Genomic DNA, 13,345 nt, shown 5'->3' with positions numbered 1-13,345 from the left:
TGTGAAACAGAATTTTTAAAGAAATGTATGTCTTATTACTGGTGAGAATGTAGAGCACTGTAAACAGGTTGAAAGATAATTTAGTGATTTTTTTTCAAAAATTAACATATGATTACCATATAACTCAATAATTTTGTTTTTTAATATTCACGTAAAGAGGTTAAAAAGGTGTGTCCTCACAAAAATCAGTACACAAATATGTATAGTAACTTCATAATTGCTAAAACTCAGATGCAATGGAGATGTCTTTCAATAGGTGAATGCATAAACAAATTGTGGTGGAACTGGCACTGAAATATTAGTCAGTGTGAAAATGAAATGAGCTAGCAAGGTACAAAAAGACATGAAACTTACATATATAAGACTAATAGATTAAAGCCAACATAAAAAGCTGCATAGTATATGTTCTCAAGTATATGATATTTTGGAAAAGGAAAACAAAATTATGAAGACTTAAAAAATCAATGTTTTCCATGGCTTAGAAAGAAAAAAAACAAATGCACAGGGGAGGCATAATTTTCAGGGCGGTTAAAATACTTTATGAATTTAAAAGATTGATTATATGGTGCCATGTATTTGTCCAAAAACCCAAAACTGTACATCACTTGGAGTGAATCCTAGTGTAAATTGTGTACTTGGGATTTTTTTAAAGTAATAATGATGTGTCAAGCTAGGTCCCATCATTTGTCAGAAACACAGCATTCAGATGTCAGAGGTTCATAATAAGGAGCAGTGAATCTATGGATGCAGTTTCAACTGACAATAGCCTGCAAAGCCAAAAATTTATTCTAATATATATATACATGTATATATATAAATATAATGACCACTCCTGTATGCAAATAAGTCATTTAAAAGTAACACTGAGCCAGATCTGAAAGTTACTATCAATTAAAATTAAAATATACTTTTAATCATTTATGTTTTTCTTCAATATTGCAAGTATTCAAGAAATTCTTTGCAAATGTCAGTGTGGGTGGCTTACTGGTTGGTCAGTCCGATTGATTCCAATGAGGAAGAGCAGCTCAGCTACAAACAGGCTAATGCAGAGGTTCTTGTGGATAGTGTTACGGTCACTCTGGAGCCCACGGAAAAAGCAAAACGTGAAGATGCAAATCAGGAGACAAACTAGGGACAGCAAAATTCCAACCCATGTGATCACATCCAGAAGAAGGTCATGGACTGCGTCACTGTGCTGGGAAACACAACAAAAAGATATTAAGTTGCAATTGCGTAGAAACCATTACACAGTTGTACAGTAACCTGATTTTTAGTAATGTGCTAGACATCTTCCATATCCACAATGAATAGATCTCTTTCTCTCCCATAGGTAAAACATTTTCTGTTTTTCCTGAGATGTGAATCAGTTGGACATTCTGGGATGATAATAGCACTGGACGCTTTTTCAGAACATAACATTTGCAGGGATATAAAGAATGAAGCACATCAACTGAATTCTATATAAGCATTTCAAGGAGAAGCTATTTTGTTTCTTTAACACTGATCTTTTTTATCAGTATTCCCCTGCTGGGGAATACTTACTCACAAAATTAAGCTGTATGCTTAGTGAAGTATTGTCTCAACTGATATTTTTTGAATGATCCAGAAATATTTTTGGTATATATAAAATACAATGCTCATATCCTATAAATCCTTTATCAGCATTTGAAAATTGAGCATTTTAAAGTCCCTAGTTAATTCTATTCACACATGTTCACCATTTATTAAGTGAGATCTGAAAGAATGAGGATATTTGTTGGATTTATATTCATATTGACTGGCTTAAGGAGATAAGGAAATCTCAGCCTTGAAGGGGTTTAAATTTTAAAAAGGTTGTTATATATAGATGAAAAAGAAGTATTCAGAATCACTGTCTGTAACAGCAGTGTTAAACAGAGAATAGAGCTGAGGAACAAGAACATAAAAGCTCATGAGCATTTCTCTATTTCATGAATCTGCCTTCAGGAGCTCTATTAAAATAGTCCTATGAGTTCCATAACTGTAATGTTGGTTGAGTCGTCGTCATTTCATTTCTGCTCTTGTTCTAAGATTCCTCTATGTTCACCCTTTGGTAGTTTGGCTCCACCCAAGAATGATTTATTTGAAAATGTAGCGTACATATAGTACAACACTTCAGAAAGAGACAGTATGGAACAGAAAAAATGAGAAATTGTCTACGACTGTCCATTCCTCTTTTCTTTCTCAGTCCCTTGAAAATACTCAACTTTTATTTGTGCTTCTTGAATTATAATCAAGAGTTGCAGGAATATTTCAGAATAATCTCACTATTCCAGGGGAGATTTTCATGAAGTAACAACTGTGAAGTGGCATCTGCATAGAAGGCGGGTTATGATTCAGATCATAGCATGATGGTTCATTTCTAAAAATTTCAAATTCAGGGAAATCTTTCATAGTGTGAAACTTAACAAATAAAAATGTAAAAAAGAGGAAAACTTGGATAATCATGTAGTTTTCACATGGCCTGCTGGATATGTGGTTGCTTTCACCTTGAAACAACAGCATGTTTGATTTACATAATTGAAGAGCATGTCAATTAGAAATACATCTAATCAATGGCCAGCCAAAACTGTTCTATGAGTATGGTTTGCACTTTTACCTGTATTAGATGTTTACAATTTTGCATGTATCATTTAATTCAATGTCATTAATCTCTATTTTCATTTTTAAACAGATATCATATTTTATAGATCCTTTTTCTGGTTGTATCTTTTTATATTATAAAACACTTTATATAAGATTTTTTTGAGGATTATTTACATTCAGACTGGGAAATTTAGTGCACTGACTTTCAGTTATTTATTTATTTAGTACCACATTGAGACTTGAGCTCAGAGTTTTGGCACTGCCCCTTGGCTTTTCCACTCATGGCTAGCACTCTACAACTTGAGCCTCAGCTAAACGTCTGGATTTGGGGTTGTTAATTGGAGATAAGAGTCTCACAGACTTTCCTGCTCTGACCATTTTCAAACTGAGATCCTCAGATCTCAACATACTGAATAGCTAGGATTACAGATGTAAGGTGCTTTTAAATTGAAATCAGGAATGATGACAATCATCAATATATTATTTTGTAACTTATGACAAAAGACAAATTAAGAATCAATTTACCTTTTTTTCCTCAGACCCATACCATAAACCAATATAATTTATTATAAAAAACACTGGAAAACTGATAAAACATGGAAAGAAACAAAAAGTAAAAACAGAAATCCTAATATCTTCCTGAGAAGACGAGGGAGATGTGAAAGAAAATCTCAGAGGAGAATGACAGTTTTATTTCTTAGGCATTTGATGATTCTACTCCCTCTAGAATGAAATCTTCATCAAACAATATTTGCTTTTCAGTCTTTGCTGATACTTGAAGCAACAAATATTTAGTAAGACGTAAAGAAAGTTATCATTTCTCCTTTGTATTTCATCTTCCCTAGCCTGCTTTATCTTGTCCTTATGGTTGTCATACACCGATAGGCAGGTGATGAGGAAAAAGATGCAGGCAACAATTATGTCTTGTAAAAGCCATCCAGATCACATGAGCTAAAACATGCCAGTAAAGACTTGAATATATTTAATGAAACTAAGGTCATGCTCACAAAGTAGGGAATGAGATTGTTTCAGGATTTAAAATTACTCAACCTATGCATAAGTCTCTGTGACCATTGTGAAATGTCTAACTTTATTTGTCAAACTGCAAGTTAGACTAGATGAAAAGATTTTTAAAATATTTTTCCATTTTTACTACATAAGTATTTCTACATGAGATAGTTCTAGATTTGCTTTTTAAAATAATTTGTTAGTTGTAGTTTTTAGACATTGCTTAAATCATCACTTTGTTATTAACAGAAGGACAGTAATTATCAAGAACTTGTTTTACTTTCTGCGTAGTGCATTATTTTAATGTCAAGCCATACTTGTCAAATTACAATAGTATGGTTTTTAATTTGCTTTTCAAGCCTCTTTCTTCTGAGCTATTTATGATAGCACAAATTGTTATGCACAAAAATTTATGCACTTGTGCTTTATGACTACTAGTGAATCACATGTGCATAAAACATGAACATAAACTGTGGGCTTCACAGAAACTAAAGCTGGTAGGATTCTTAAAAGCCTATATGCTGGTGATGTGGCAGGACTCTGTGAAATAGTTTCCTCGCATTTCTTTCAATCTTGGGAACTAGGTCACCAGACACAAAAGTCACTTCACAAGCCCAAGGGAAAGTAAAAGGCTCAATGGTCTGAGGAAATGAAGATTGCAGTACAGAGCAAGATGAATGTCACAGTTGAGTAACCCAGTAATAAGACCAGATGATTCTATTTCTTACTTTTTGGTAATAGTAAATTAACCAAAATAAACTGCTAAAAAAACTTGAAAGTTTGTATCAAATAAAAATCAGTTCAAATATTTTCAAGTGCTCATTAAAATTAAAATAATAACAAGGATCTATAATAACATGGATATCCAGCTTTCTTATGGATTTATTTGAATATATTCAGGAAAATCTCTGGATTCATAAAACATAATGAAACACTCTAATATATTTGAGATTTTTCTGCAGTAGTTTTTAAAGTCATCATATTTCATAAGCCAGAACACAACTATCTTAACAGAGGAAAGAAAAAGGAAATGCTTAGAAAAAATAGGAAACTACCTTATAATAACTGAGAGCTAATGTAGATAAAGAAAAACAATTAGGAGTACCTGTGGTATGAGTAAGGAAGAACTGAAAAGACACAGTCTGTTTCATCTGTTTCTCTGATTTGGGGAAGGGAAGGGGAATCAGAAAATGATGCGACAAAGGATAAAGAGTGAACCAATGCAATACCCACAAGACACTATGTTGGAAATGAACTTTACAGTCTGGAGAGGGGGGTGTTAGGGGAGAGGGAAAGTGGGAGAAAAATGAGGGAGGAGGTAACAATGTTGGACAAGAAATGTACTCACTACCTTACATAGGTCACTGTAAGCCCTCTGTATATCACCTTGTTAATAAAAGCAAATTTTAAAAAAGAACATAATAATTTTAACAGAAAAAAAGGAAAATTTCATTCTGGAAAAACAATAGAGGGGTAGGGTGACATTGATGAAGATGTAATTTTTCATAAATTGATATGTTGAACTGAAACCTCTTTGGACAACTATTTACATTTTTAATTTCTACCTACTTTTAAGTTTTAAAAAAGCAGAAGAGAAAATTTCATCCCCACTATTTCTACATTAGGCAAAAGGTGACGATAATTAGTAGTGATTATAGCTAACAAAATTTTTAAAAGATTATATTTTATTAGTAGTGCTTATTTTATTGCTCATTTAACTTTCCAAAATACTGAGCAGTTAACTTTAACTTACAAATAAATAAATTGCAAAAGTCATTTACCCACTCAAGCATATTCTCTATTATGCAGTAACAGGATAAGTGTTTTTTTTTTTGGTTGGTCGTGGGGCTTGAACTCTGGGCCTGGGCACTGTAGCTCTTCTTCAGCTCAAGGCAAGCATTCTACCACTTGATCCACAGCGCCACTTCTGGTTTTCTGAATGGTTTACTGGAGGTAAGAATCTCATGGTGTTTCCTGCCTGGGCTGGCTTTGAATGGAGATCCTTAGAATCTCAGCCTCCTGAGTAGCTAGGATTACAGGCGTGAGCCACTGACACCTGGCATTAGGATAAGATTTTATAGTGTAACTAATTGCTCAGTACTGTCCTAGTTTAGCACTTTTTTTTTTTATCTTGATGAAGCCCTGATCAAGACATGAAACAGCCACAATTTCAGAGATCAGCACAGAAGGTCAGAAAGGATAAAATCTGTATGTCAGCCAGAACATGTGCTCAGATCTATGTGTAGTGTTAAGTGGATACGGCATGATTGTAACACTTTCTCTAGTGTCTCATGTTTTTCTACTTGAATGCTGATATAGGTTCAGAATCTGTATCTTCCAATACTGGCTGATTCATTGTTGCTTTACTCTGAGGGCTAAGATACACACATGTAAATTAAATGTGTGGCAAATGAGAGCTCCAACCTGATTTTACTTGAGAATTAACTGTTATCATGACTGTGTTGCTTTGATTCCTTATGGTGGATAATTTGACTATGATATCCAATAGTTCAAAAGGTTAAAATGAGTGAACATGTTAACCGGGCTCAGTAAGAGCACTGAAAAAGGCAGCAAAACAGCTGCATTATTTTAAAGTTATATGGAAAGACAAAAAACAATGGAAGAAGACAAATGTGAACATTTTACACAGAGCAAAAAAGAAATTTGGAACAGGTATGAAAAAGAGAGAAGGTCATGCTGTGTGAATAGAACATTGGAGACTGAACCTTACAGGTCTAAGATGAGATAAGTCAGATCATTTTAAGCATAAAAAATTAACCTGACTATAAAAGTTATTAATACTTTGTTGAAAATAGTGACCCTTGAAATAATTGGGTTTGCCACTAAGAAGTAACACTACTTATTGCTATTGTTTCATGTTTCTGGGCATAATTGCTTCTCTTGAATCAGAGGTTGTAACTTAAAAATACTGATTAGTTTAAAAAAGGAATGGGGGCAATTGTGATAAACTCTACGTTGGACTTTTCGTAGCAAAGAGCTAATGTTTTTCCAACTTACTATTGATCAGGTTTTCAATAATATATCATGTAATGGGTTGAATTATATTAAATATAACCAGTTGTGCCTGTAATCCAAACTACTCAGGAGGTCGGGACTTGAGGATCAATTTCAAAGCAAGCCTGAGCAGGAAAGTCTGTGAGACTCTTAAATTAAGCATCAAAAAATCAGGAAGTGGAGCTATGGTTCAGGTGGTAGAGCACTAGCCTTGAGCAAAAGAAATCTCTCAGAAATAACTCAGTGCCCAGGCCCTGAGTTCAAGTCTATGGACTGGCGCATGCACACACACACATACATATACATACACAGGCCTATAGCTCTTTGCTTTACAAACCATAATTTAAGACCATCTTGATTATAAAGTGTTTAATTGCAGTTTAAAAATAAGGTTTAGCACCTTGTAAAAATATAAACTAAGTTTTACTCATCTATCTGTACAGGTGACCATACAGATATAAATTTTAGAAAATTATGAATGTTTTACAATTAAGAACAACTTTTTACTGCCTGTATGTCCTATTCAAGTACACAATAATGATAAAAGTAATGTGATTTGCTACCTGTGATATTGAAGTTTCATTCAATTTTCTCAAAGTATTCAGAAATACTTAAAGAGATTTTTGACATTCTAGAAATGGAAGGAGATAGTCTACCAAGAAACATGTCTACAAGATGTCTATTGGGTAGTTGGCCATACAAAAAATGTTACAACACTTGCTTTCCGTAAAATCATATTTTCAAAGTATGAGGATAATCATGTCTCTAATTATGAAACACATAACAGATGAGAATAGAGAAAAATATTATTACAAAAGAGGAATTTATAAGTTGCTTCTCAAAAATTGACCTGTAAAGAAGTTTCATAGAGGGCTGGGAAGGTGGCTCAGTGGTAGAGCGCTTGCCTTGCATGCCTGAAGCCCTGGGTTCAATTCCTCAGCACCACATAAGCAGAAAGAAAAAAGCCGGAAGTGGCGCTGTGGCTCAAGTGGTAGAGTGCTAGCCTTGAATTGAAGAGCTGAGGGACAGCGCCCAGGCCCAAAGTTCAGGCCCCACGACCGGACTCCCCTCCCCAATAAAAAGAAGTTTCAGAGAATCTGAATATCTAAGAATCAATTTTCCTGAATTGTTTGAAGTTCTTTATGGGTTAGCTTTAAAACATCATACAATTAAAAAAAAAGACTCATTTTTGTAATTTAAGATTTTTTCCTAAGAAATGATTCTATAAATTAGCAGTGATGTTATTTAAAAAAAACTGTAAGATGTCTGTAATCCAACCTCAATTTCATAAGTTTTAAATAATGAATTTTAAATTATTCAGTTTAAATCTATTAGCCCTTCCTTCCTTCCTTCCTTCCTTCCTTCCTTCCTTCCTTCCTTCCTTCCTTCCTTCCTTCCTTCCTTCCTTCCATCTTCTTTCCTTCCATTCTTCTTTCTTCCTCCCTCCCTCCCTTTCCCCTCTCTCCCTCCCTTCCTTCTTTCCTTCCTTTCTCTTTTTCTTCCTTCAATAGTTGTGTGCAAGATTGGGCCCAGGGCTTGAAAGCTTAGAGCTCTACCACATCATCAGCTTCCCCTCCCACACCCACTTTAAAAGTAATTTTTGAAAGGATTTTGTTACAGGGAATAGTTGGGATAGAGAAGATGAAGTTTAAGGAAAGAGAACCACAGAAATACTAAAGTTAAGCTATCCAGATATACTTATTTTTATCATATTCCCATGTTTCTCACAGAGTCATTTCCTCTGGCACATAAGAAAAGATAAATTTATCATAGTGAGAAAGAAAAAATTTAAATTAGAATCAAATTGAATTAAGCTTAAAAGAAATAGTAATTTTTCCACCTAGATTTTTTAAACCATGCCAGAAAGACTGCATCTAACCAAAATACTGGGGAAATATCGATAGATTCATCACAAGAACATTTGCTAGGTACCTATTATGTGTTAGGCAAATAAAAAATACAGATATAGGTACCTATTATGTTAGGCACATAAAAATATAGATATAAACATATACAAAGGTGCGTGCACACAAATCCTTTTGTATTCCATTATTCATTTAGTTTCCTTAGTTATAGCAGTTTCCTAAAAAATTAAATAATTTTTAGGCTTTCTTTTTTTTTCTATTTTCACGAATGCATTTATGATATTTTATGCAGAATGGGGATTTTCAGTATAATAATCCCAAGGACAGTTATCCTTCAGACAGTAATTTAAGAAAATAACAAATTAAAAATTATATATATATATATATATATATATATATGAAATCTTTGGGGCTCAAGGTATGGCTCCAATAGTAGAACCCTTGCTTTGTAATCATAAGGTCCTGAACTGAGTATCAGCATCAAAAAATTTTTATATGATCATATGCACACAGTTATTGGGCTTTTGTGATCTGCTTTTATGAATATCCTCCTTTGGTCTCACTGTGAGACTCTCTAGAGACCTGTATAATTTATCATATTCCCATTGTACTGCTTTTTAACCATTCAGTATCTTTGCTTGTAGATTTCCAGATACACTCTATTTACCACAAATGAGGGAAAACCTGCAACCTATCTTGCATTGAGTCTGGCTTACTTCGATTACTTTTTCCCAAGTTTTTCCATTTCCATAAGAATGGTACAATATCATTTTTTTCAGATGGAAGAGTAGAATTCCATTGTGTATATATACCATATTTTCTTGATTCATTCACCCACTGAGGGACATCTGGTTTGAATGTATATCTTAACCATGATAAACAATACTGTGATGAACATGGCTATGCTGGTCATTTCAGTGTGGTGTTGTTTGTGTTCTATTGGATAAATGCCCAGGAGTAGAATTGCTGGGTCATAGGAAAGTTCTATGTGTAGTCTTTTTAGAAACCTCCACACTGCTTTCCAGAGTGGTTGAGCAAGTTTACATTCCCACCAGCTGTGTAAAGAGTTCCCTTTAGCCACATCAAGAAATGGAAGGAGTTCATTTTACTTAGCATCATCTTATACGGTCATATGCACATAGCTTTTGATCTTTTCTGCTTGTCTGGTAAGATTTTCCTAGATGTATACTAGTTATTTCATAAAAGGGAAACCATGGGTCTGGCTTACTTCATTTAATATATTTTGTTCTGAGTCTTCCCGTGTCCTCACAAATGGGGTGCTGTCATTGTTTTTTGATGGAGGCATAGAATTCCATTGTATCTCTCTCTCTTTTCTCTCTCTCTCTCTCTCCATATATATATATATATATATATATATATATATATATATATATATATGCCACATTTTCTTGATCCATTCATCTACTGAGGGGCATCTGGATTGGTTCCATATCTTAGCTATGGTAAATAATGCTGTGATAAACATAGTTGTGCTGGTAGCTTTAGTATAAACAAAATGAGCCCCAAGTTAGGGACACAAGAGTTTTTTCTTTGTTGCTGTTGTTTTTAGTGTACTTATAACGTACTATGTGTTTTTTTTGTTTCTTTTTTATGTTCTTCCCCCACGGTATAACCCCTGTTGTCACTGTATTTGATTCTGGTGCCCTGCATCTTGTATATATGTTTTTCTAATTTGAGGCGGGGAAGGGAAATAACAAAATGTTGAAACAAGGATACATGTTGAACCATTGTAATAATAACAATGAGATACACAAGACACTATGTTGAACACAAACTTTACAACTTGAAGGCCGGGGAGTCACGAGTTGGAAAGGTGGTGAGGGAAGGGATGGTAGGGGAAAAAAAAGGGAGGGGTAACAATGCTCCATAGGAAATGTACTTATGTACTCATAGGAAATGTAACCCCTCTGTACAATATATTTACAATAAAAATATTTTTAGAAAAGAAATGGAAGGAAGAGATATGTTGTTGTTATTGTTATTTTTGTAGTCTTTTCCTTTTGTGGTATAGAAGTTTATTTGTCTTTGGGAGGGAAAGGGGGACAGAGAAAAGGTAGGACAAAGAGTGAACAAATACTGCAGTGGTACTCACTCACACTGTGTGGACAATGAACTACACAACTTGTAGGTGGGGACAGCAGGGAAAAACTGGGAGACAGAGAGGGAAAGGATGACATGGATTAAAAAGAAATAATGTACTCAGTACCTGACTTGTGTAACTGTAATGCCTCTGTATATCACCTCTACAATAACAATACAAATCTATTAAAAAACTTTAAAGTTACATGAATTAATTTTCCCATAAGAATTAGCCCAATATAGATCTTTAAATAGTAATGTTTAATTGAACTGATTCGTAGAGGACATTGACAGTCCCTTGAATTGTATATAATGAGAGGGTCAAAGTTTAGTTCAGCCACATTTTGTTCAAATATTCTCAAAACTTTATTATAATGGATGTCTTAACTGCCTATCTTAGAAAACTATATAAATAACTATTTGTAATCCAGCCTAATTTCTTGAGAATTATGTTCTTTACTAGTGATCTTCCTGCTGTAAAAATAGTCTTAGGGAGGTATGGCTGGTAGCATACACTGGCAATCCTACTCTACTGGAGATTGAGGTAGGAAGACTATGAAACCTTGTCTCAAAAATTAATACACAAAATACATAAAAATAATATTAGAGAGTTTCCTAGGTGATAAACTCTAGTAGTAAGACACAAATTCCACATAAGGGTGTGAACACATGTGTAAAAAGACACAAGACTATTAGCTTTTGTCTATGTACAGTTCAAGATCACAAGTTGGAGTAGAGACTTAACACGATAATTAGATATGTGTTAAATAAAAGATTCCACCCCTACAAAAAGGATGGCATCAAGACTACACCTACCCTATTTCACTCCACATCATTTTCCTTGTTTGAGTCTGCCTAGGATTTTCCCCTCTCCAAAAACTCTATTGTACTGCAAAAATGAAGAAAAACCATGCCTCTCTCTCTAAATGTCAAAACCCACAGGTTGGTAAGAAAACAGCATACTTTCAAATAATTTTAAAAATGAAAAATTTATGTTATACACATTATTGTGAAATTATATTCTTTCAGAAAACCTAAGAATAACTGTTGATCCTAAAATATTGTTAAATGTTTTTGGATCAAGCTAATAATCAAGATAATGAAATTTTGCATTGCTTCAAACCATTTTCTTTTCATGGAACCTGGTGTAGAGGCTCAAAACTATACTCTTAACTATTTGGGAGGCAGAGATCACATGTTTGAGACCAGCTCAGATATACATGCAAGTTACCAAGGCTCTATCTCAACAAATGGCTCAGCAAAGTGACATGCACCTGTTATCCCAGCTATGAGAAAACTATGATTCTGGGCACAGGGGTGGACATGTCTCATTCTTAGAACAAAGGGATGGATAAATAGGAAGATTGTAGCCCAGGGAGGACCTAGGCACAAAGCTAGACCTTAGCTCAAAAATAACCAATGGAAAAGGGGCTTAACTCAAGTTGTAAAATTTCTGCTTAACAATATGAGGCCTTGAGTTCATTGCCCATTATGATAATCAAACAGATTATCTTTTTAAAATAAATACACTGGATTATCATATATTTGTTACTATTTTAAAACCTTAGGTCTACTTTCACCACACGATACAATAGACATTAAGATATAAAATGTAGAAAATGAATTGAGTGAATTGCACTAACATTGTAATGTCTAAATTGCTGAAGTGTTTTTGAAACAATTAGTGTTTTCACTTGGAATAGAAAGTAAGGGATTGAGATAAGAGGATATTGAGGTGGGTTTTGTTTGCTTGTTTGTTTGTTTTAAAGGCAATCACCAAACTAAGGAAAGTAAAATCTTTTAAATCAATTTGAACACTCATTAGTGACTAGGAACATTATTACTGTATTACTATTATCATGTGTTAATATGATGATTATATCTGTGAATTACACTCAAAGTAAAGAAGAGAGCTAGAAAACCATTTTGTAAAGCATTTGACGGTTGCTCTACAAAATCACAGTGGAAAGGTTCATTACATTATTGTGAACTTGTTACATTTAGTTTACCCCCTTCTCAACTTTTTAGTAATCACTGTTCTATATTCAGGTTGATTTTTTTGCCAATGTAATAGGAAGGGTTTTAAATACTATCTCTGTTTTGTATCACCTAAACTTTTGAAATGGGTACTTTGATATTTAAAGGAGAAGACAATCAAATGTTTCCTTAGACATTCAAAGTAGTTAAGCAGCTGTGATGCCACCTTGGGCTTTATGGTTGCAATTCTGGAAAGTTACAAGTACATAAGACAGACTCTGTATGTGAGCATAATGGAGTATTTAGACACAACCATTCACAGCAGTTGCATTTGTGGTTTCTAATCAAATCACAACAACAAAAAGCCTTACAACATCAGTATTATCTGTTTTAACCATTTGAAACAAGAACAGACATAGGACACAAAACCAAGACAACTATTAGATATTTACAAATATCATATATCATCCACTATGATTTTCATCTTAATGGATTCTGTCTACTCCATCAAGACTCCTGTCTTCTTGCAAACAAGAACAAAAGACAATCTATAGTAGAAGTCTAACTCCATTCTGGAGAGGAAAAACACATTTCAAGAAATAAGCTTCTAAGTGATAAGAGCAAAAACAAAATGTTTTGAAAACTCATGAAAAGAACAGTACATTTTACTGAGCTGTATGTTCCAAGCACAGTCTCTAAGCACTTTTTCTTTTTTTTCCTTCCATTCTTCCTTTCCTTTCTTTAACCAGTTTTTTTTATCAGCCTACATAATAATG

At 33.9% G+C, this 13,345-nt stretch overlaps 1 protein-coding gene across 1 annotated transcript in view; it reads right to left on the bottom strand.

Annotated features, from left to right (window-relative positions):
* The window catches only part of Adgrl3 (adhesion G protein-coupled receptor L3), a 444,648-nt gene that overhangs the window by 78,174 nt on the left and 353,129 nt on the right, over positions 1 to 13,345 (bottom strand). The window contains exon 16 of the mRNA XM_013009168.1: positions 986 to 1,195. Within this exon, the coding sequence (XP_012864622.1) occupies positions 986 to 1,195 (210 nt within the window). The remainder of the gene's footprint in view (positions 1 to 985; positions 1,196 to 13,345) is intronic.

The sequence above is a fragment of the Dipodomys ordii genome, unplaced genomic scaffold (genome assembly GCF_000151885.1).
Source record: "Dipodomys ordii isolate 6190 unplaced genomic scaffold, Dord_2.0 Scaffold8, whole genome shotgun sequence".
In the NCBI taxonomy this organism is placed as follows: Eukaryota; Metazoa; Chordata; class Mammalia; order Rodentia; family Heteromyidae; genus Dipodomys; species Dipodomys ordii.
Note: the sequence above shows the minus strand (reverse complement) of the source record. Positions and strands in the feature narration are given on the sequence as shown.